General features: G+C 43.9%; 1 protein-coding gene across 3 annotated transcripts; it reads right to left on the bottom strand.

The window, feature by feature from the left end:
- celf1 (cugbp, Elav-like family member 1) lies at positions 1 to 23,240 on the bottom strand. Of its 3 annotated transcripts, XM_068710680.1 has the most exons (16): positions 22,947 to 23,240; positions 20,179 to 20,301; positions 12,857 to 13,044; positions 12,497 to 12,579; positions 10,316 to 10,364; positions 9,084 to 9,218; positions 8,264 to 8,343; positions 7,884 to 8,045; positions 7,691 to 7,760; positions 7,234 to 7,356; positions 6,503 to 6,616; positions 6,165 to 6,350; positions 5,339 to 5,359; positions 3,776 to 3,919; positions 3,347 to 3,476; positions 1 to 3,244 (listed from the first exon to the last, which is right to left on the bottom strand). In XM_068710680.1, exons 2-15 carry the CDS (start codon positions 20,280 to 20,282, stop codon positions 3,349 to 3,351), a joined length of 1,587 nt encoding a protein of 528 aa, XP_068566781.1. In that variant the 5' UTR covers positions 20,283 to 20,301; positions 22,947 to 23,240; the 3' UTR covers positions 1 to 3,244; positions 3,347 to 3,348. The 3 variants fall into 3 exon arrangements, with proteins under 3 accessions (XP_068566781.1, XP_068566783.1, XP_068566782.1); XM_068710682.1 differs by lacking the exon at positions 5,339 to 5,359 and having other exon boundaries at positions 9,084 to 9,215; positions 22,947 to 23,239; XM_068710681.1 differs by lacking the exon at positions 5,339 to 5,359 and having other exon boundaries at positions 22,947 to 23,237.

Raw genomic sequence — 23,240 nt, 5'->3', positions numbered from 1 at the left:
TGATTGTGCAAAACATTTGGCACCAGTTTATTCATCATTTAACTTAACACAAATAAGATCACATTTTGCCAAGAATTTCAGTGCAGTTATGTAAAAAGAAAGAAAAAAACACATGCATACCAAATAAGCTATGACAAAGGTCTCTCCTCTGCGTCCGCCTCGCCTCACAAAGAGCACAGCAGCACCGTGTGCCTCAGCGGTCAGTCGTTAGGCGAAAAGTAAAACTGATTCTTACACCGACAAATGTGACCTCGTCATGACCTTGTCATGACCCCGTCATGACCCCGTCATGACCCCGTCATGACCCCACTCACCCCACTCACACGGGAACTCCAGAGGATGAACGCAGCCTCGCATTAAACTAATATCTCACCGACTGGCTTGATGGGTGTTTCTAATTTAGGAGACACACACCAGCACGCACACACACACACACACACACACACACACACACACACACACACACACACACACACACACACACACACACACACACACACACACACAAGAGAAGCAGAGGCGGGGGGGCCCTGGGAGGACTGCTCCACAACACAGGGGGTCAAAACAAAGCTAAAGGTCAGACTTGTGTCAAACATCTATTAGTTATGCTCTAGAAAAATAGATTCTCTTTTTGGCTCGTGATCATTTGAATGTAGCGTTCAAACGTGTTCCAGGGCAGTCCTTCTAGCGCCCCTGCTTACGCACACAGAGGACACATGGGACACAAGAAAAACAAAAACCTCCTGGTAAGAAACGCCAAACACAAGGCCAACGGTGACACGGGGAGCGTCAGAGAAGCGCAGAAGACAAGGACTGGACGATGAACTGTGACGCCACATCGACATGCTAGGGCAAACGGGACGAGATCTAGAAAAAACAAAAAGACAAACAACAGGGAGACAAACCTCGGTTAAACCGCACAGGAGACAGACAGGAAAGAGAAACCAGGAACCATCAGCTGTGTGGAGCCGGTCTACACACGGTCCACCAGGAACACCACGCGCTCAAGACAAACAAGAGAACAAGCTGCACACAATCAGTGACCACATGCAGGTCACAGGAGGCCTCCAGAGACCTGGACCAGCAGCTAGGTCCAGCATGCGGTCTAAACACAGTTGACCACACATGGAGGGTGGAGAGCTCCTGGAATATTGACTTGATCTGTTCTTCTCATTCAGCGTTAACTGGCATTTCAATTATACAATTATTTAAAATTGTATAAAAAGTATCTAGTAAAATGCTCCATACTACTGCTTCAAATGAAGCACCATAGCAGTGCTTGTGTACTTTCATCACATCATAACATCACAGCTAACCATTGTGCACATTTTGCTGAGTTGTAGATTTCTGGAGGTCACTTTTAAACCAAGGAGAGAGAATCAAACAGCTGGATCAGCTGGGCCTCAGAGGCCTGATACACAATACACCAAGAAACCTCCAGTAAATACAGAGAACACGGTGCCTCTGAAGACGAGCGGCAGTCTACCAACGTGCTCAGCCTCTTCTGCACATAGAAGGACCGGACGAGGGACACGTGGGAGACGTCACTGTTACAATGAATTATGCTTCCTGTTTTTGTAAAATGAGTATTTTATTTGGATGAAGGCATGTATGACAGAGAGGGGTTCTATGACGTCTGTAGCAGCACACACAGTCCATGCCACGACGACACACAGTACACGTCACCAAAAGAAACACACACACACACACACACACACACACACACACACACACACACACACACACAACACAGGTAAGGAGAGCACACACACCAGGAGATCCAATGGAACTGTTGGACTTTACATTTGTCTTTCAAAATAATTTCAATTCAGATAAATAATTAAGGCAATAAATAGTTCCCCAACACACAGGGGAAGTATAAAACCTATATAAAAATAGAAAAGGCATAATAGTTTAAATATACATCTCAACAATTGTCTCGGTTCCTACTTTAATAAAAAAAAAAAAAAAAAAACATGTCTTGCAAGTCTAAGCAGCTAACAGGTTGCCTTGAGCAATGTGACATTGATATGAATTATCCAATCACAGGAGATCTTCAGTGAGACACAGCGGTGCAGCTAGCTGCTAGCTAGCAGGACAGTAGCCGGCTGACCTCTGACCTGTCACAGAGTGCAGCAGCACAGGAGGAGCGCCACTAGAACACGCCGTGTTCAGTCCTCGACACAACCGCATTTACACTTCACCTGCACCGCGTTCACCTCCCGCCAAAGGACAATACAACACGCGCCACGAGCCGACCGCCCCACAAAGACATTACATCCACGTCGTTCAGAAGTGAATGCAGCTCAACACACATGTGAGCGTGTCGCCAACTCTGCATTTGGATCAGATCCCGATGCACGGGGTGGAACCATCAGCGTGTTAATGTGTGTCGATGACTGAACGTTGACGGAGCGTGAAGCGCTTTGAGCTGTATGCAATTTTATTTACCATAACCACGCATTAATGGGTCATCTTCAGACGTGGCTCACAACCGGGTGGCCGTCCCGTCGGACCACAGAGCTCAGAAGAGAAGAGTCAACAGAGCGGCCGTCACGGGTCGGAGGCTTCGCCCGACTTCGGTGACCTCAGCTCAGAGGAAACGCCGCGGACAGGAACGAGATGTTCACGCGTCCACGGGTTCACCCGCCCGCTGGTCTAGACTCACGGCGCAGACGTAGAACTGGCATGTTGAAGCGGGGCTCCTCCTCGTGAGCGACGTAAGCTTCTGCGCCCTGCCTCACTTTAAGGTGTACGTCACACACCACACCTGCTTCAAAGGGTAACACGCATATCTAACTAACGCAGGGAAAGCGGCCGTCTTGGTTTGTGACGACGTAGAACGTATTCATCGTTTCTGTTTACGGACTCAACGTGTCGCTCTGCTCAAGCTGCTGCCTTGTTTCAGGAGCAGTATGCTACGTCTGGGTGGAGGGGGGAAGGTGGAGAAGAAGTAAAAACAGATCCATTTGGCACCTATCTGACCTGACTGTGCAACAAACACTAACAACTCATATGTGTATTATGTACACGGCACACAGTACACAGCAAACTGATAACATGTCAACTTAAATAAAAATACACCTGTTCCTCTCATTGGTTTCAAAGGAGAACAAAGTGCATAAACCACAACATAACACAGGGAGAACCCGGTCCAGCCTGAAAACTCTTGCATGGAGCGTCATGTGACCCGGTGCCTGGACATGGTATAGTGACCAGAAGAAGCAGCACAGCAGACATCACCCTGTAAGGCATAGATAGGGTTCTGAGCGGACCGGTCTGGGTTATTCATACTCAACTTACCATAACACCACCCTGCCTAACCAAGTCTGCAGCGCCTCAGCACCTTCAGTAAGGCTTGCTGTCGTTCTTTGAGCGCTTCAGCTGCACCTTCAGCCTCTTCATGCCGATCTGGAAGCCATTCATCGACTGGATGGCTGCCTGCGACGACACGGGGTTGTCGTAGCTCACGAAGCCTGAAGGAGACGACAGAAGACGGCTTAAAACCCATTCCCACATTGTTCACGAAACACGTCTAATGCTCCGCAGTCCTCCCAACAATCACTGAGAAAGATGTCCAATTACAAGAAAGCTGAAGTACAAAGGGCTCGTGCTGATGGGTTAGACCACAGATTATATGTGAAGACATGCTGGAGGTGACGTTCTGTAGCCCCGGTGTGTTTAATGTGGAGTGAGCCTTGTACTGGACTTTAGAATCCTCCATCCTTGTGTGTCAAAATGATCCTAATGCAGCATTAGTCTTGCGTGAACTCACCAAAACACTTGCTGAGGTTTGTCTGTTTGTCAATGAAGACCTTAGCAGAGATGACGTTTCCAAAGGGCATAAACATCTGGAGCAGGTCCTGGTCTCCAAACTCCTGGGGCAGGTGGTAAATGAACAAGTTGGCACCTTCTGGACCTGCCGATCAATTCATCTGCTTTACCAATCAAACATCAAACAGTAACATTTGAACAAATGACTCAAGAAATCCATGCAGTTCTTCCCCAGGCCTCCAGAAGTTAACAACAAAACGAGCGATGAACTGAGGGATCAAATGGTTTGATGCGAGCATGCAGACTGTTAACCGTCCACAACCATAACAGTGCTGCTGCATTGAGACACACGCGAGGAACAAAAGACCAAACTCTGAGGACTTAGAACTCAGACAAAAAGAGCATCTAGTTGCCAACATGCCCAAATGCTGCAGTGGACAGCTGGACAGTGTGTGCGACGACCACTATGATCATCACACACCGTAACTATGGTAACGAGATAGAACGTAATGATTGACAGTCAGTCACGTCCGTGTCTTCCTCTGTAAACATGGACACAGTAGGTCCTAACAGTGCGTGTCTCTGATGTAACCGATGTGTAGTCAGGGTAACACACGGAGTCAGTTACTTTTACTTTGATTACTTTTGTACCTTTATCAGGTGTCTAATAACTACCTGCGTTCTGTTTCACATCGTACGTCTGCTAGGGACAGACCTGTGTCCTTGTCTTGTGAGAAATGATCCTAATCAGCATTTGAATGTTTGAGTTTTCAGTGTCACAGTGACCACCACATTCTAATCAGACCAACTGTGAGCGTGAGCGAGTGTGAGAGTGTGTGTGTGTGTGTGTGTTTGTGAGTGTGTGAGAGTGAGTGAGTGTGTGTGTGTTTGTGAGTGTGTGAGAGTGAGTGAGTGTGTGAGTGAGTGTGTGTGTGTGAGTGTGAGTGAGTGAGTGAGTGAGTGTGTGTGTGTGCCACAGTTAAAGTTGTGTGTGTGATCTGCCAATCTGAATTTCAACATTCAGATTGTTCCCCCTAAATGACCCCTGGGGTGTAGTATGATATAAAACATGTTATGAAGTATGTATATAGCAGAGTATAGAACATATTATGAAGTATGTATATAGCAGAGTATAGAACATATTATGAAGTATGTATATAGCTGAGTATAAAACATATTATGAAGTATGTATATAGCTGAGTATAAAACATATTATGAAGTATGTATATAGCAGAGTATAAAACATATTATGAAGTATGAGTATAGCTGAGTATAAAACATATTATGAAGTATGTATATAGCAGAGTATAAAACATATTATGAAGTATGTATATAGCAGAGTATAAAACATATTATGAAGTATGTATATAGCAGAGTATAAAACATATTATGAAGTATGTATATAGCAGAGTATAAAACATATTATGAAGTATGTATATAGCAGAGTATAAAACATATTATGAAGTATGTATATAGCAGAGTATAAAACATATTATGAAGTATGAGTATGTAGGAGTCTTCAGGAATGGACTCTGATGTCAAAGAAGAGTTGGTAACGTCTTACCGGTGCTGCGACTGTGGCTGGCTGACGCAGCAGATTTAAAACAGGACAGAATTCTCAGCAGAAGGTCAACACACACACACACACACACACACATCTGGTGTTCATATGGATCAGATGAAAGTCTGTCTGTCTGTAAGAACTCTTCTCCACATCATTTAGTGTGAGGCTGATCATTCCTGAGCGTTGGGTTTGATATGAATTACTTAATTTCAATTTTCCCTTAACATTCAGCCTAATAAATCATTTCCAATGTTTGAAATACATAAGAATCATATTCTGGGTTATTAAATAAAGAATATCAGTAAATACAGATGCAAATAATGAATGAAAAATAGAAACGCATTCTTCCAGCAGAAAGGGTTCCTGTGCCTCTAAGCAGGACCCAGAGTACAGACAGGATGCAGCTGGGTTTGTTAAACAGGTACCAGGTACAGTTAAGTCAGAACTTAGTTATCCAGCTCAGTGTTACCTGGTTAACAAACACCTGCTCATGAAAACCCAGCTGCACTCTGTATTTACACAGGAACAGGAACCCTTTCTGCGTTTACATCATTCATTCATTCTTTGCCTCTGTGTTTACAGATAGTGAAGTCATTCTAACAGACGTCAGAGAGGGAATCGTGGCTGTAATAAGAGACTTGGTCACTTGGTCAGTTTGATTCCAAAATGTGAGTGAAGAAAGGAGCAGTAGCATGCTCTCTATGGCTCATATCCTCCAGCCCCTCGTGCTCTCCTTACAGCCCACTGAACCCACTGAACCCACTGAACCCACAGAACCCACAGAACCCACAGAACCCACAGAACCCACTGAACCCACAGAACCCACCTTCCTTTTGGCTGCCGGCGGCTGAGACGCTCTGCTGAGACAGCAGGCTCTGGTTGTACAGGCTGGGGAGGGCAGCAGCGGCGTACTGCTGGATGCCCGAGTAGGCCTGGCTCAGAGCCTCCATGGTGTTCCCCGATCCATTAGACAGGCCCCCGGAGCCGAGGCCGCCGTTCAGCGCCGCCATGCCTGCATCGGAGTTATGTGGGTGGGAAAGGTCAAATGTGATCATACTGATGTTGAACAGTCACTGCTCTGTGAATCTTTACGACAAAGGTTTACATCAAGCATGCTGCCTGGCGGTAATCAGTCAGTGGGAAGGTCCGGCCGACGGTTCCTACCTGCCAGGGAGCTCATGTTGAGGCCGGCTCCGGCACTAGCAGCCAGAGACTGCAGGGCCCCCAAAGAAGCCATGGGGTTCACCGATGAGTTGCTGCTGGAGGTGGGGGAGGAGCCTGTTCGGGGAACATTTAGCGTTAACGATAAAGTCCACTGGAAAATATCAGACAAAGCGTTTATCAAAAGAAACTTAAAATCAAACAGGAAAGAATGAATGTTTAATAAACAATTGTTGTCGATAGCTTATTCCAAAGTTCATTTATGTATTATATAGTTGATTCACAGTTTTATTTAATGTACATTATATAGTTGATTCACAGTTATATTTAATGTACATTATATAGTTGATTCACAGTTTTATTTAATGTACATTATATAGTTGATTCACAGTTTTATTTAATGTACATTATATAGTTGATTCACAGTTATATTTAATGTACATTATATAGTTGATTCACAGTTTTATTTAATGTACATTATATAGTTGATTCACAGTTATATATAATGTACATTATATAGTTGATTCACAGTTTTATTTAATGTACATTATATAGTTGATTCACAGTTATATTTAATGTACATTATATAGTTGATTCACAGTTTTATTTAATGTACATTATATAGTTGATTCACAGTTATATATAATGTACATCATATATGTATGTATACATGTACAGGTGTTTGTGTGGACTTTAACAGTACTGCAGTTGTAATATTTAGTTGTTTTTTTTACCTGAGCTCGTTAGTGCACTGAGAGGGCTACTAGATGTTGTCATGGCGCTGGAGCCTGTGGGCGTGGCCTGTGTGGCAGTTGCTGCTGCTGCTAAAGCAGCCAGGTTCTGCATGGCATTAAGACCTGACACACACACACACACACACACACACACACACACACACACACACACACACACACACACACACACACACACACACACACACACACACACACACACACGGTTAGGTTGAAGACTCCACCCACATCCCTTCCTCTGACCACTATTGTACAGAAAAACAGTGTTTGAGGCCGGACATCCAGAGGGATGACGTGAACCTTTACCAAAGAAGAAGCTATGAGTCTTATTATCATTCAGCCAACAATACAGATACAGTGTCTGTGTGTGTGTGTGTGTGTGTGTGTGTGTGTGTGTGTGTGTGTGTGTGTGTGTGTGTGTGTGTGTGTGTGTGTGTACCTGAAACAGGGTGCAGGTTGTTGAGTGCGTTCCCCGTTGAGGCCGACTGCTGCAGCAACTGTAAGTAGAGCTAAAGCCAGAAAGATGAGAAACAGCACGCTAAAGTGGAAGTGACAGTGAAGTTTAAAGTTGTGAACAGGCTAACCGTTCTGTGTAGCATGAACACACACAGGCCCTATGAACAGACACTCACTGCTAGGTACTGGGGCCCCAGGCTGTTGAGCCCAGTGAGATTCCCCCACATTGAAGCAGCACTGAGCTGCTGCATCTGCTGCTGCAGCTGTTGGGCCATACGCTTCTGCTCCTTGTCCTTCTGAGTGTCTGCAAACTTCACCACAATAGGCGATGAACAGCCCTAAACACAGACGGCAAACGTTGTTCACACCGGCAGCATGGAGTACTGACATAACGTCATTAAAACGTCAAATGAAATAATACAGACTATTTAAAAAGCTCTGCTGTTCAAAACGGTGTTTCTTTGTAACAGCAGAGACACTATAATCCACCAATTTAAAATCAGGGTCACAACTCTACACCACCACATATTGTTTTTGGTGTAAATTGGAAGTTCACCTCCATGGTTTGGGACTGGTGCATGGATTTGATGGCTGACTGGGCCATTTGTCTCGCTGTGAATGTCACAAATGCACAACCTAAAAGAGAAGAACACAATGTTAAGTATCACAACTGTCTGAGGAAACATCTCAGAGCTTGTATTTCACAAACCTCGCGTTCCAAAACAAACTTAAAGGTGAACGACTACAGGCGATGCACACGCTGTACTGCATGAACTGTATCTGAGAGCTGTGTAAAAGGCAACCCTTTGATTATGTCTGTGATGGAACTGCATTTTATTTGAAGCAATTACTACCACCTAGTGTTAAGTGTAGGCGCTGCAGTATTCAACTAATACGTGGGTGGCACATGTGACAGGAAGTAGAGTTCTTCTTTTTCCTGTTTTTGTGTTCTACAAGAGTGACCGTGTAATGTTCTTCATCCTGCTTCTTCTGGTCCTCAGAGTGTCAGTGTAATATAATATAATACTAAATATCTCCACTGTAGTTCTCTGACACACCTCACCACTAGATGGCACTGAATCGTACACTCTGGGCCTTTAAGTTAAAGTATCAATACTACAGTCTGATGCTAGACCTGCGTTCAAAACACTCAAAGTACAAAAGCATCAACATATACTTATATATAGTACATTATTCCACTTCAGAACAATATACATTACATTATAATTTTCATTATGCTCATTTGAATTACTTTATATGCCAACTCCTGAGGGAACCATCTGATCCTCACTAAACTAACACTGTGTGTGTGTGTGTGTGTGTGTGTGTGTGTGTGTGTGTGTGTGTGTGTGTGTGTGTGTGTCTCTTAGTCTTACCACGGCTGAGTCCATCAGGGCCTCGAAGAATGCGGCACTCCTCTATCTGTCCGTACGGGGAGAACATCATTCGGATGTCGTTCTCGTTACACTTCTTGGAGATCATTCCGATGAACAGCTTCCTGTCCTCCACTGCTGCATTCAACACAACACAACGCTACATCAAACAACACAACGCTACATCAAACACAGCTGCTCTGTGTCGAGGTAAATGATAAATGGTAAAAACAGAACATTCAACACTTTGATGACAACTTATGTCATCAAAGTGACTCGAGTTAAGTTTAGGACCACGTCTTCTAACAGCTGAGCTCTGTGGCACTTAGAGGACGGTTTAAAAATGTTTCAAGTCTGGCTTAAGACAACAGTCAGGAGCCCATTTAAACCCGACACAGGCTGGGCTCGCTGTAATCGCTCCTCTTGTTCAAAATGGCCGTAAAAACATGCAGTCCAACAGTAATGTGAATCAAACGTAGGTGATGGAGGATAAATAGCCACTTCTCCTTCTGCGCTAAGAGATAGACTTGATTTGATTGACCCAGTAGGCTGATGCCCCATATTAGCTTCAACTAGACTTCTGAATACAACTCAGCACAGAGCAAGGACTCCGGCCCCAGCACTGACGTTTAAAGCCTTTTTATTGGCCAGAAATAATTACAGCAAGCAGAAACGTGTCCATATGCATCTATAGGCCACTGTTTTTAATTATACTCAAACAAACGTAGAAGAGTCACTTTGTTTGATCAACAGAATAAACATTCTTAAAGTCATGTCCTCACTATCGTAGTACATTTGGATGATGCAGCTGTTTAGAGTGGACACATTGGACACATATTGTAGAGAATATTTTTAATATTCCTTGTAAAGTTCGCTGGGGAACGGCCCTTCTGTTGAACGTACATCAGTGCCTCCGTGTGCCTGCTGTAGATGAGCCTATCATTGGTTGAACCAGGACATGATGGAGACTAGTAGACTACGTAGTGAAGCAGAGAAGCTGTGGTGTGTAACTCGAGTAGGACAGAGAGTCACTCTAGCTGCCTAACTCGTCACAGCTGTTCTATCTTTAGTCATTAAGTCACAGGCGCTTCAACAGTTGTAGTCATTCAACAGTCTCACCACTCTAATTACTTTAGAGTTATATATTTAGAATTATTAAAAGCGATAGGCTTTTTTAGGGGCATCATTAGAATGACGGACAGAGAACACAGATAACAATGCTAGAAAGTTCTTACCATTGTTCTTCTCACTGTCGGCCGGCTTCATCTGGATCGGGTGGTGCATCTGAACAACAAACGACACATTAGTACTCATAATGCTGACATTTGGATTCCAGAGGTCCCACGTCCTCGTTTACAGTCCTTTAATGGACGTCGATGTTACTCTAGGGGCTGTGGCTCAGTGGGAGGATGGGTCGTTTAGAATCCACGTATAAGAAGATAAGATTTACCCTTCTGCATGACATCAAACACCTTTCTCATATCACCTGTTTAAATAGAGTAATCACATTGAACCTCTGTTAAAGAACATTTTATATCCGTCTAATCCCACAACATCATTCATTGTAAATTAAAAAATGTCAAAAACACTGCTTGAAAATAAAGCTTTTTATTCATAGACTGACATTGAGATATAAATTGGGTACACAGATCATGTGCTCCATCAGCAAAGGCTTTCTTGTAGACTGAAGTAGTGTCAGATGCCGATGGAGCTCTCGGGTCAGAGGTCATCTTCTCATACTGTGAGGAGAGTCTGCTGGGTTCAGGAACCCCTCATCAGACTGGAGCTTCAGGACTCCAGGTCACCTGTGAAACATGGCAGAGTCACCGTTACATTATACGGTCGTGTAATAACATCGAGGTGTAAGTGTGACAGGAGGAACGTTAAAGTTTACTACAACAGTATCATCTTACATGTGGCAACATCTACAAACTGTAAACACGACAAAACAAAAACCATCCGGCTTCATATGAGACCTGATGTCCACAGTCTCTCTCTGTAGTACCTGACATCACTACAGTACTCCATTCTGTGGACCTTTAATCAGAGCTAGCTACATTAGCAGCTAGGCATGCTAACGGTAACAGGCTAAATGCTAAATACACAGTAACTCAAATAACATAAAAATGGCTAAACTTACAGTTTCAAAGTTTGAAGTTGGGTCACAGACAGCCTGGTTCCAGATCCGTCCAGAACTTCAGTTTTAAAGATGTTACTGGTCCTCATTGAGACAAGAGTTTTCCTGTTGTTGTGAGGACATTTCAGGAAAAACAATCCTAAAATACCTCAAAATGAAGTCAGTCTACTGGGTGTTCATGTTCTCAGGTGATGGAAGTAAGTTTATGCAGCCGACAACAGATCGAGTAACGTTCTTAGCTTGAGCTGTGTAGGCAGGTCCATGACAGACCATCACAACGGTGGACAGCAGCGGATCGTGAGGAGATCCTTAGATGAGGTCACCAGTTACAGAACCACCAGGAAATACATACATTGATAAATGGCTCGGTACTTTAATGACGTACAAACAGGTCCATATTTTGATCATCTCTTCTTCACATGTTTTCAGATAGATGGAGCAGAAGAAGAAGAGAGAGTCTGTTCTTCATGACACTCTGAGGAAACAAGCCATGAAAGAGTTCCTTTTGCATAATCAGAGACCTTTAACGTCATCATAAAGAATCAATGCCATGGCTTGCAGTGTCACTGTCCAACTATTCAGTCAGAGAAGACTTGACTAGCCTGCAGTAGTAATATGACAGCTGGTTAACACTAGCTAGGGTTTGCTAATGCTAATGCTAGCATTGTGTTTGTTTGCCAGGTGATTTTTATATATATATTTAGTGCTATATATATATAGTGCTGCTACCCTCAATTCTGACTGAAGACAAAACTAAAATGTTCTACACCAGAAGCCAGGCTAATTCAGCCGACTAACACAAGTATTACCTGGCACACACAAACACAGCCACGCTGGGTCCCAACGGTAAAACATGAACGTATTAGTTTGATATATTAGTAATATCACAGCCGGGTGTCTCACAGGCCTGCCGCTGTCAGCATTAGAGAGCATCGGCAGCTTGTTGGAGCTGCATTTGTATAGTTTACTCTAGAGTCTGTCTAGTCTTTCACACTACATGTCATTCATGCCACCAGCCCATCGGGACTAAACTAGTTCTTATTAACGATCACACATTGTGACCACATTCAAGTGTCAATGCAATTTACGTTTTCAATCCACATCTACGTGAGCGTCAGCAGATTAAGACGACCCAGCCCACCTCTGAGCCACAGACGCTCCATCAAAGACATATGGGGGCACACAGTGAAGTACTTGAACGTTTATTACAGCCCCAAGAAGTCCGAGGCCTCCATGTGAACCAGCATGCATTGAAAGGGCAGATTAAGGAGGCACCTACCCCTGGGAGAATCTTCATGTTGTGCAGCGCATTCTGTGCTTCCAATGCTGATTTGCGAGTGTAGTACGTTATGAAACAGCAGCCTGCCGAGGATTGAAGGAGACAACGGAGTCACACACCTGACTCAGGTACTAGAAGAGGTCTGTTCTGCTGTCTGTCAGCACTACCACTGGGCCACTACAAGGCCCTCATCAACCCAAACAGCTGGAAGGAAAATGATCATATAAGACAAAATGTGTGGAAACAGTGGACGTTTGTCCACAGTGGCGGCCGTCAGCGGGGTGGAGTTACATTTTCTACTACTCAGATTCAAATGAAAACACCCTTGAGGACACATTATTATGGTACTAGTAGGCCGACCTTTGCTCTGTGGTGGATTCTGACTGCGGTCCCGCAGAACGTTAATCTCGTAGACCGCTCCATAAGGCTCAAACAGCTCCCGAAGCTGCTCCTCGGACCAGGACCGTGGAATCTGTCCCACGAACATCTTGATGGCATCGACGTCTGGTTGGTCAGGGTGGTCCAGAGACCCGTTCATCTTCTTCCCACTACAGAGACAAACACCGTCGCATTAGATGGAGGCTAGAAACACAATGGACAGGACAGACGGAGGGAAGTAGGGCTGCTCTGATCGCGTTTCACATCGGTATCTCCCGATTATTCATATTCTGTCATATGAGGGTACTAAAGGCAAGGTTCAAATAAACAAAAGGTCTAAAGGTTTTCTTTGTACAAACACTACACATGATTAATACATAGAAACCTTAGAATGCCATCATAACAACAGAAGCAACAACAGTGTAGCGTATGGCAGTAAGCACAGCCGTTCATTACGTCATCATTACAGGTCCACTTCTGGAACCCTTCCTCAGCAGAATGAGTGAGTGTGTCTGCACGCTTTTTAAAACACGGACAAGCAGCTAGAAATACGGGACAGAGTTCGTGAAAATGTTTCTTCTTTAGTCTCTTTTCAAACATGGGGCAGACTAAGTTAGCTCTATGTTTGAGCTGCTTGGACGGAGACGGACAGAACTTGTGGCTGAGATGAAAAAGAAAAAAAAAAAAAGCACCAGAAAATGATCTGGTCCTCATGTCGCCATCACTCCCGACCGGAGCCGGTGTCCCCGGAACAAATGAGGTGGTAAAAAGATGTTAGTGGATGTTAGTGGATGTAACCACTAACATGTATGTCATTTCAAACACTCTGAAGTCTGTAAACCATCAAACATGCTACATGTTATCCTTCTACTGTTAGTCATTTATAGTGATTGAAATCACACAATTCAAACGATTCATCTGTTCAGAGCTAATAAACCGGCCGTAGTTCATCTCTGATATCTATTTGCGTATGAAACAACATTTTGTTCTTCTTCTTTAAGTTACTTTGCTTACTGTAACGTGTACTGTTGTATTTTACTTGTACTTTTTTCTTCAGCGCCGATCCGATCCGTGACTCAAAACCGTGATACGCTCGTGTAACCGAGTTAAAAAGACACGTCAGATCACACAGAAACAATCCCGGAGCAGCTAGTTAGAAATATACAATATTACATGTTGTATATATACACAACAGGGCTGCTTCAGTTTGTGTTGTCTATCCATCCGACTAAGAACCAGACGCTGCATTAGAGAAATCTTTAAGCGTGAGCTGTAGCAATACTTTGGATGTTCGGAACTGCTTTATGGACCCCTGATGTGGCACTAGTCTGACTCACCGGACCCAGTGAACCTTGAACTTTATAAAGCAGATACTTTAACATCCAGCAGACATGAAGAAACATGGTTACACCACCTCAACATTATAGTATATATTCATTTGGAGTGATGAAAATCCAATATGCACTCTCCTTTAAGCTCCGTTTAGGCCTCCACCACCACTCCCTGAGGAAGGTATCAATCAATCAATCAATCAATCAATCAATCAATCAATCCATAGCACTGGTCCACCTTCTGGGAGGATTGAAGCAACATGTGGACCTGAAGGATTTTATTCATTTTGAGGGGTTATTTAGGTTATCCGTAACTGACCTTAAATGTAACATTTGAATTCCTCATCATTAAGGCGCACGTGTTCTTTAGGGTTCTAAACGTGGTCCAATCAGCAGAGGGGTTCTAATTTGTGAAGTGAATTACCTCTTAAGACTGAATACCATGGACCGTCTGATCCTAAACGTCTTGATAAAAAATGAATATTAGAGATAAACAATCATTCGTGCTATGACAATTCAACATCCAGTCTCAAAGTAACTCTAAGATTACTCATATCACTAGACACCTTCACATGAAATGAAGTGTAATAAACATCTTGAGTAACAATATTTGGGAGTGAAGCCTCAGATCCTCTGTGGTGGGATCCAAATCATACTACCTTAAAAAAGATACTCAAATAACACAATATGAGCAGATCAAATCCGTTTAGAAGACGCTGAACTGTTCATGTGTTCCATTAGTGAAGCACTACTATCACTATAGATCACTATTCATCATTCAATAGAGACACACTGAGCCACACCACTGAGGTACTGAAGAACAAGTACTAATACCATGGTTTAAAAACACAAGTAAAAGTCCTGCATTCTAAATCTCACTGAAATAAAATGATGTACATATATAATGTACTTAAAGTATCAAAGTGAAAGTACTCACGATGGAGCCTAATGGGCTCATTAGTTGTTCCATGATCACATATTTTAATATTAGGTTATTGATGTTGTTATTAACAGGTTCAATGTTATGCAGCAGAGCTAATACTATTCATTTCTACTGTGGCCCCGATAGACTTCAGGTGAAGGTTACCTGAAGTCTGCTGTGATAGAGTAATCAGTAATAAGTTTCACAGTAGAAAAAGGAATGTAATCTAGTTACTTTCCATTGTTTTTGGATTACTTCAATACCAAGTTGTGCCATGATTTTACATATGCTGTTTGATATTCAAGAAGAAGAGGAACACCCTTTAATAAGCAGAGGTGATGACGTCATCGTCCAACGACTCAAATCATGAGTTTCAGGATTCAGTCTTCTGGAGCAGCAGCCATAATAATAATAATAATAATAATAATAATAATAATAATAATAATAATAATAACTAAAGACTTCTATTGAGCTCTTTGAACACAGCTTTGAATGTCTGCTGTCATATCTTATGACGACATCAGCCTCATGATTCTATAATCGATTGATATGAATGTGTGATTTACTGTGTTGCTACAGTGCTGGCCTCCCTTTGTGTGTTTTGACTGCAGTGGAAATATTTTACTGAAAGGCTTAATGTCAACAAATATGGCAGAATATTTCACTAGACAAAGACACAGAGACGGATGAGCAGCGGCTCACTGACTGTCTGAGGAGGGGAAGAGACGGTAGGACATGGTCTCAGCGTGCAGATATGAATAATAATGATTCAGATATTAACAATAATGATTCAGATATTAATAATAATGATTCAGATATTAACAATAATGATTCAGATATTAACAATAATGATTCAGATATTAACAATAATGATTCAGATATGAATAATAATGATTCAGATATTAATAATAATGATTCAGATATTAACAATAATGATTCAGATATTAACAATAATGATTCAGATATTAACAATAATGATTTAGATATTAATAATTATGATTCAAACGTCTTCAAGGCCCAGCTCTACAAATGTCCTGATGTGTCCCGTGTTGTCTGAAGCTTGTCTCCTAAAACTGTCCTTGTTTGGCAGAAAGAATAATCTTGATGAACTGAAAACCATCCTGCTTTGAAACAGCTTGCACTGCACTGCAATGCCTCACAAATAAAATGCATTATCATTATTAATATTATTATCATTATTATTATTATTATTATTATTATGCTGTGTCCTCGTTACATATTAAATCCTCACCGTCCACCTCCAGCTGACAGCGTCCTGCTGATCTGCTGCGCTTCGCTGTGAGCCGACTTGTGTCGTTTTTTTATTTGAAACGCATTTTTAAATTGTAATCCTGATATCCATATTTTTACTAAATGACTCTGTAATCTGATTACTTCTTCTGCAACTGCAAAGTAACACAGTTATCCTTTACTTGTAATCCATTAATCCCCAATCCTGTCCACCACGTCCTGCTCACGTTATGTTCAACCCTCACACATCCACACACTGGCATCTGCCTTACAAAGCCACGAGGCTCTGGTGTAAACGTGATGAGACATTTCATCATTTAACATGGAGCTCTTCTTCTGAACGGACTCACGATACTCTGTACTCAGGACAGATATTCAAACTAATGACATTTACAACACACAGGCCTGACAGTGAGCTGTTCCAGGAGACCAGTCAAAATCAAACCACAACAACTGTGATCAAAGACCTTGAATGCACCGTGACATTACGATGATTTGAGCTTTCAGAGGAAGATTAATCCAAAGTCTGTTTAATGAAGGAAGGATAGAGACAATGCGGTTACTGTGACTCAAAGAGGAGAGGCATCGATTGTTAGTCTGAGTTTACTAGAGCAGCATGTTGTGTCACTTCTACAGATAAGAGGCCGAGAATCAGAGACAGGTTTCCTTAAGAACAGGAGCTGATTACTACCTGGATTTGATTAGAATCAGTCTCAAACGATACCCAACCTTAAAGCAAGGCAGCGAGGGAGGTACCGCAACTCCTCTTAGTACACGAGTACACGTTACAACTACAGGAGGCCGATTATCACCCCGACTCACCACAACACAGCTGCTCCGGGTTACTACTATTCACGTACATAGAGACCTTAAACAGACCGGTCCAGAGACACAAACCCACCTTAGGAACCAGATTACAAAGCTGGGTTACTTACACAGGACTAGAATTCAAAGAGCAATGGTCCACCATCATCTCGGGGAGAAAATCCAACTTAAAAGAAGCCATGATGAATCGCTTTCTTTCTTCTTCTTTGAACACACACGACAGTGCAGCTTAAGAGACACGGTGATCAAAGCGTGGCGGTAAACTCCAGATCACACACCCGGTGGTAAGGTCCCGGTGAAGAGCGTAAGGCGGCCGACACAGAGAACAACAGCTTGTCGCAACAAACCAAAGCACACGGAGACGCCGTCCACCGGAAAACACAAACACAACACAAAGTGTGGCCGAGGAAGCGCCTTCGTTTGAGGTGGAAGAAGAGCACAAATGACAGACAGACGGGCCTTCAGGTTGGCTTTGCGGGTTCTGGGACTAACCACTGCATGGGGGCTGCTGGGATCACTGGGGCCAGAGAAAGTAATGGCCATTCGGGGTCCCACAATCAAAGTGCTGATGATCCACGGCCTTTGTGAACATTTCTCCTAGGCCAGCAGATCTGGCTGCAGCGTCAGATAAACATGGTGTCAGATTGATGGTGATAAGGCCCAGTGGGCAGAGGGAATGACAGAGGGAGTGAATAGTACTCACCAGCCAGGAGCTAATCCCCGGACTAGCCACTCCAGGGGCTAACAATTAGGTTCCGGCCTGAGGGGGGCTGTGTTTACCCTGTTGTCCTAAAGGCTGCACCGGCTTGTGTGCGACTTGTGTGTGTAAAAACAGAAGTGAGCCGGGCTTTGGTCTTTGTGCACACACAAACACACCCACACCTATGAAATGTGAGAAACTCTAGACTCCAGTGATGTGTGGAGCATGAAGCTGCCAACCTGCCTTCAGGTAGTTGTTGGCTGGACTCTACATGTCCGTTTACTGCCGCACATGGTTATTAAATCTATTTGACTATTCAAAACGACAGCACTCATCTGAGAGAAGCATATCTCTGATGACACACACACACACACACACACACACACACACACACACACACACACACACACACACACACACACACACACACACGTCTGTGAAATAACACCAACATCTCTAGAGGTGTACAACCAAATCTCTTCACATCTCTTATGGACAGCTACGTCACCATTACAGCTACGTCACCATTACAGCTACGTCACCGTTACAGCGCACACTGTGTGATGAAACTGGACTGTCTGCATACTGGAGATAGTGTTACAGAATTCCTAAAACTGGCAGCAGAGGAACGGGAGTGTGACAACAACAGACACATGAGCAATAGCAACACTGCAGCAGCTGTCCGGTTACTGGAGTCAACAGTCTATGAAGGCGGAGACGCACCAAAGGCCGGCTGCAGCGTCTTCAGTTCAGCCGTGCAAAAGACTACTGGGACGAAATAGCATGCTGTGTAATAGAGCGGCTCATTGTGTAACAGAGCGGCTTATTGTGTAATAGAGCGGCTTGTTGTGTAATAGAGCGGCTTGTTGTGTAATAGAGCGGCTTGTTGTGTAACAGAGCGGCTCATTGTGTAACAGAGCGGCTTATTGTGTAATAGAGCGGCTTGTTGTGTAATAGAGCGGCTTATTGTGTAACAGAGCGGCTTATTGTGTAATAGAGCGGCTTGTTGTGTAATAGAGCGGCTCATTGTGTAATAGAGCGGCTTGTTGTGTAATAGAGCGGCTTGTTGTGTAATAGAGCGGCTTGTTGTGTAACAGAGCGGCTTATGGTGTAACAGAGCGGCTTATTGTGTAACAGAGCGGCTTGTTGTGTAATAGAGTGGCTTGTTGTGTAATAGAGCGGCTCATTGTGTAACAGAGCGGCTTATTGTGTAATAGAGCGGCTTGTTGTGTAATAGAGCGGCTTATTGTGTAATAGAGCGGCTTGTTGTGTAATAGAGCGGCTTGTTGTGTAATAGAGTGGCTTGTTGTGTAATAGAGCGGCTTATTGTGTAATAGAGGGGCTCATTGTGTAATAGAGCAGCTCATTGTGTAATAGAGTGGCTGATTGTGTAATAGAGCGGCTCGTTGTGTAATAGAGCGGCTCGTTGTGTAATAGAGCGGCTCGTTGTGTAATAGAGGGGCTGATTGTGTAATAGAGAGGCTTATTGTGTAATAGAGGGGCTAATTGTGTAATAGAGGGGCTAATTGTGTAATAGAGCGGCTAATTGTGTAATAGAGGGGCTAATTGTGTAATAGAGCGGCTAATTGTGTAATAGAGGGGCTAATTGTGTAATAGAGCGGCTAATTGTGTAATAGAGGGGCTAATTGTGTAATAGAGCGGCTCGTTGTGTAATAGAGCGGCTCGTTGTGTAATAGAGGGGCTGATTGTGTAATAGAGAGGCTTATTGTGTAATAGAGGGGCTGATTGTGTAATAGAGGGGCTCATTGTGTAATAGAGCGGCTGATTGTGTAATAGAGGGGCTGATTGTGTAATAGAGGGGCTCATTGTGTAATAGAGCGGCTGATTGTGTAATAGAGCGGCTTATTGTGTAATAGAGGGGCTCATTGTGTAATAAAGGGGCTCATTGTGATGCTGACTAAGAGCCTGTGATACAACACATCACAAACTATGGTGCAGGTTGGCCAGGATTCAGGGATGTTCAGGTCTTGTGGTTTCCTCTGTAACTAGTTCTTAATGAAGCAGATGAGTTGATGACAGAGTCTTGGACCTCATGGTGGCTTTTAAAATCATGGAGCCAGTTCTTGGACCATGCTACCAACAGGAAGTGACTTTGCCTCATTATGTATAAACACCGTTGTGGTTCAGCCCACTGTACTGTAGCTATGCGTGCTTTTGTTCCTAGTTTGTTTGAGAGACGGTGTAGGCCGTGGGCGCTGACGGATTCTCTAGAACCCCCCCGCTGTCCCCCCAAACTGCTATCAGAACTTCTTACCCCACTAGTGCCAAGTTGGAGACCTCCGAGGCAGAGAGCGGTAGCGTGGGCGGTCCAGTCTGCTCTGGAGAGTCATACAGGGTTTCAGGGTCCAGGCTATCCATCCGGGGCCTTAAAATACTACTAGTGACACACACAGGAAACACAACACACCACAACGACACACACACACAAAACAATTACTAATGAATACACAACAAATGTTTACACACGTAACACTCAACATATGCATCAATAACCCAGGCTTAAGTGGAACTCCACCCTCCATCTATGCTATAGGAGTGTTTGGTTTTCTCTCCTGTGTAGCAGATTGGGACTACAATGTAAATGTTGTTGTGCAACTCTGTCGTACAGTGACAAATAAAAACCTTGTCCGTCAAAAAAGCGATAAAGAAAAACCACTAAGACCAGAGTCTGGCTAAACCAACGAGGCTTACACCCGGTCTAAAGCTAAGTCGGTCCTACCTCCACGCCTTCTTCCCTCTTAGACCGGTGTACGTCCTTCAACTGGTCAGGAGCAGCTGTGAGGTCACTTTTACATTACTCTATCTAAGGTGCTCACGGACTAGCATGGCTCACTAGCACACATCAGACTGCTGGTTTGAATATTCATGAGGCTGCACTTTATTGGAGGCGGTAGAGTTTGAGTGGACAATAAGAAACACAACAGTGAGATGTTAGCCTGATCAGAAGAGACACTACACGATGGTTTAACCGTTACAGCTCTGTTCATTTATTCTTCTCTGATCCTCCTGATATCATTACCACAATGATTAATAATTAGCTACAGGCTAGCAAGACGCGTTGCTCGGTCATAGTTGCGTGTCTAGTCAACATAGCTGAGACGGGGTAGTTAAGACTGGTCCTAACAGGGGCCTGTATCACAATGGAAGCTCAACTTAAAGGGTCTTTCCATGCCAAGCAAAGCCATGATGACAGGCGTTTAGGCTATGGTCTTCTTGCTTAGAAGCAGGGCCAACCAGGGCCAACCTGGGCCAACCAGGGCTAAACAGGGCTAATGGCTAACCAGGGCCAACCAGGGCTAAACAGGGCTAATGGCTAACCAGGGCCAATCAGGGCTAAACAGGGCCAACCAGGGCTAAGGGCTAACCAGGGCCAATCAAGGCTAACCAGGGCTAACCAGGGCCAATCAAGGCTAACCAGGGCTAAGGGCTAACCAGGGCCGACCAGGGCTAACCAGGGCTAAACAGGGCCAACCCATGATGATCCTGTTCAGGGTTTAGTCCTACATACTGAGCCCCTCCACCATCACAAATAACACACGCTTTTAAAATGGGTTGGCACATTTGGAATTGGCAATATTTTATGGTCAAATGTCGTTATGATCATCAGCTGGCACGAGCCTATTGATGACATCATCCAGTCCTCTGTTGACTGACCATGAAGAGCAGGAGGGGCTTCACAAAGCGATAGCAGACATCTGTGTAGTGAGGAAATAATAAGAGAATCACAGCTGACCAAAATGAGATCATCAACAACGAGGTAAAGGTCTGCTATACAAGGTCAGTAGAGTTCCTGTTGAAGTGACTCTACTGACTCTACTCAGCACTCTCAGACCCAGTCCACCAAGAGTCTCTGCGTGAGAGAGGGACCCCAACAGACCAATACCGGTCCATGGAGGATAAAGAAGCAGTCATGTGTCGTGATTAATAACTTCAGGACTCGTTGGGTAATCTCACAACAGAAAACACATGTAAAGGGGAGCTACGGTGAGTGTTTTCTGTATTAAACACATGTAAGTGTCCACATAGAGCCAGAGGAGACTGGACAGACGTGTGACGGCTGCACTCTGAGGCACAGCTGCTGTCCTCCGTCTGCGCTGATGTTGTCAGACAACGTGGTGACGATTAAAGAAGGCTCCGGTCAGTGAGGCCAGATGTTGGCAGCGACGCATGGTTCACCGTTTGACATGAAGGACGAACCATCCAGAGACACCATGGGGATGCTACACATGTTCACACTAAAGCAGCGTGTTAAAATGAAGACTGGCTGTACTTGTGAGTGCTTACACTGTTTACACAGACACAATCAGCCCAAAGACACGTGATCCTGCTGTAATAAATCAAACACTTCACAGTTGTGGTTGTCAGATAATCCCACCGACGCGTTTAAGGGAGATTATTGAGTGCTCGGTTAACATTAGACACACACACACACACACACACACACACACACACACACACACACACACACACACTTCTCTTTAAACTTCAGTAGTCCATTTAAGCAGCTTCTGAACTGTGGGAGGAGTGAGTGCGAGCACTTCCGCGTTCGGTGACATTTTCTCTTTTATATATATATATATATATATATATATATATATATATATATATATATATATATATATATAAATATATATATATATATGTTTGTATATATATATAGATATATGTGTATATATATATATATATATATATATATATATATATATATATATATATATATATATATATATATATAACGTTGACTACCTTCGCACGCGCAGCAATGCCCCGCACCAGTAACATGGTGTTACGTCACAGCTGAACGCGACATGTGCAGACCATATCAACTGTACCATGACGTCATTTCACAAACACATTCACGCGATAAAAGTGCCGTTCAGCCCCCAAAAAGTAGTCGGTACATCAAAGCCCGGGTCAGACGCCGCCGCTAGCTAACCCGAGCAGGCTCGTGACACCGCGGGTGTGTTGTGGTACCGACAGCTAGCTACGACAGCGGGGGAGAACTTCAAATGACCAACTTACCCGGTCCGTTTACGCCACTGTTAGTCTGACTCGTGCTTAAGACAAAGTGTCTCTGCGGATGTTTGCTCACGACACCGCGGGAATCATGCCGCGCTGCTGGAACCGAGCCGCTACACAGGTAGTTAACGTGTGGTCTGTCACCGGAGGTCCAGCTAGCAGTCACGGTGTAAAATGGCAGTCTCTCTCCTGAACCGTTACCAATCAGAGGCTGGGGGGGGGGGGCTGGTCAGAGCAACGTTAATGTGACATCAGCTTCAACACGAAGTGAAGGGCTGATGGTGTTATTATCAGTGG

Source organism: Cebidichthys violaceus, unplaced genomic scaffold, assembly GCF_023349555.1.
Source record: "Cebidichthys violaceus isolate CVI_PGR_0920_01 unplaced genomic scaffold, fCebVio1.0.p SCAF_16, whole genome shotgun sequence".
Classification (NCBI taxonomy): Eukaryota; Metazoa; Chordata; class Actinopteri; order Perciformes; family Stichaeidae; genus Cebidichthys; species Cebidichthys violaceus.
Note: the sequence above shows the minus strand (reverse complement) of the source record. Positions and strands in the feature narration are given on the sequence as shown.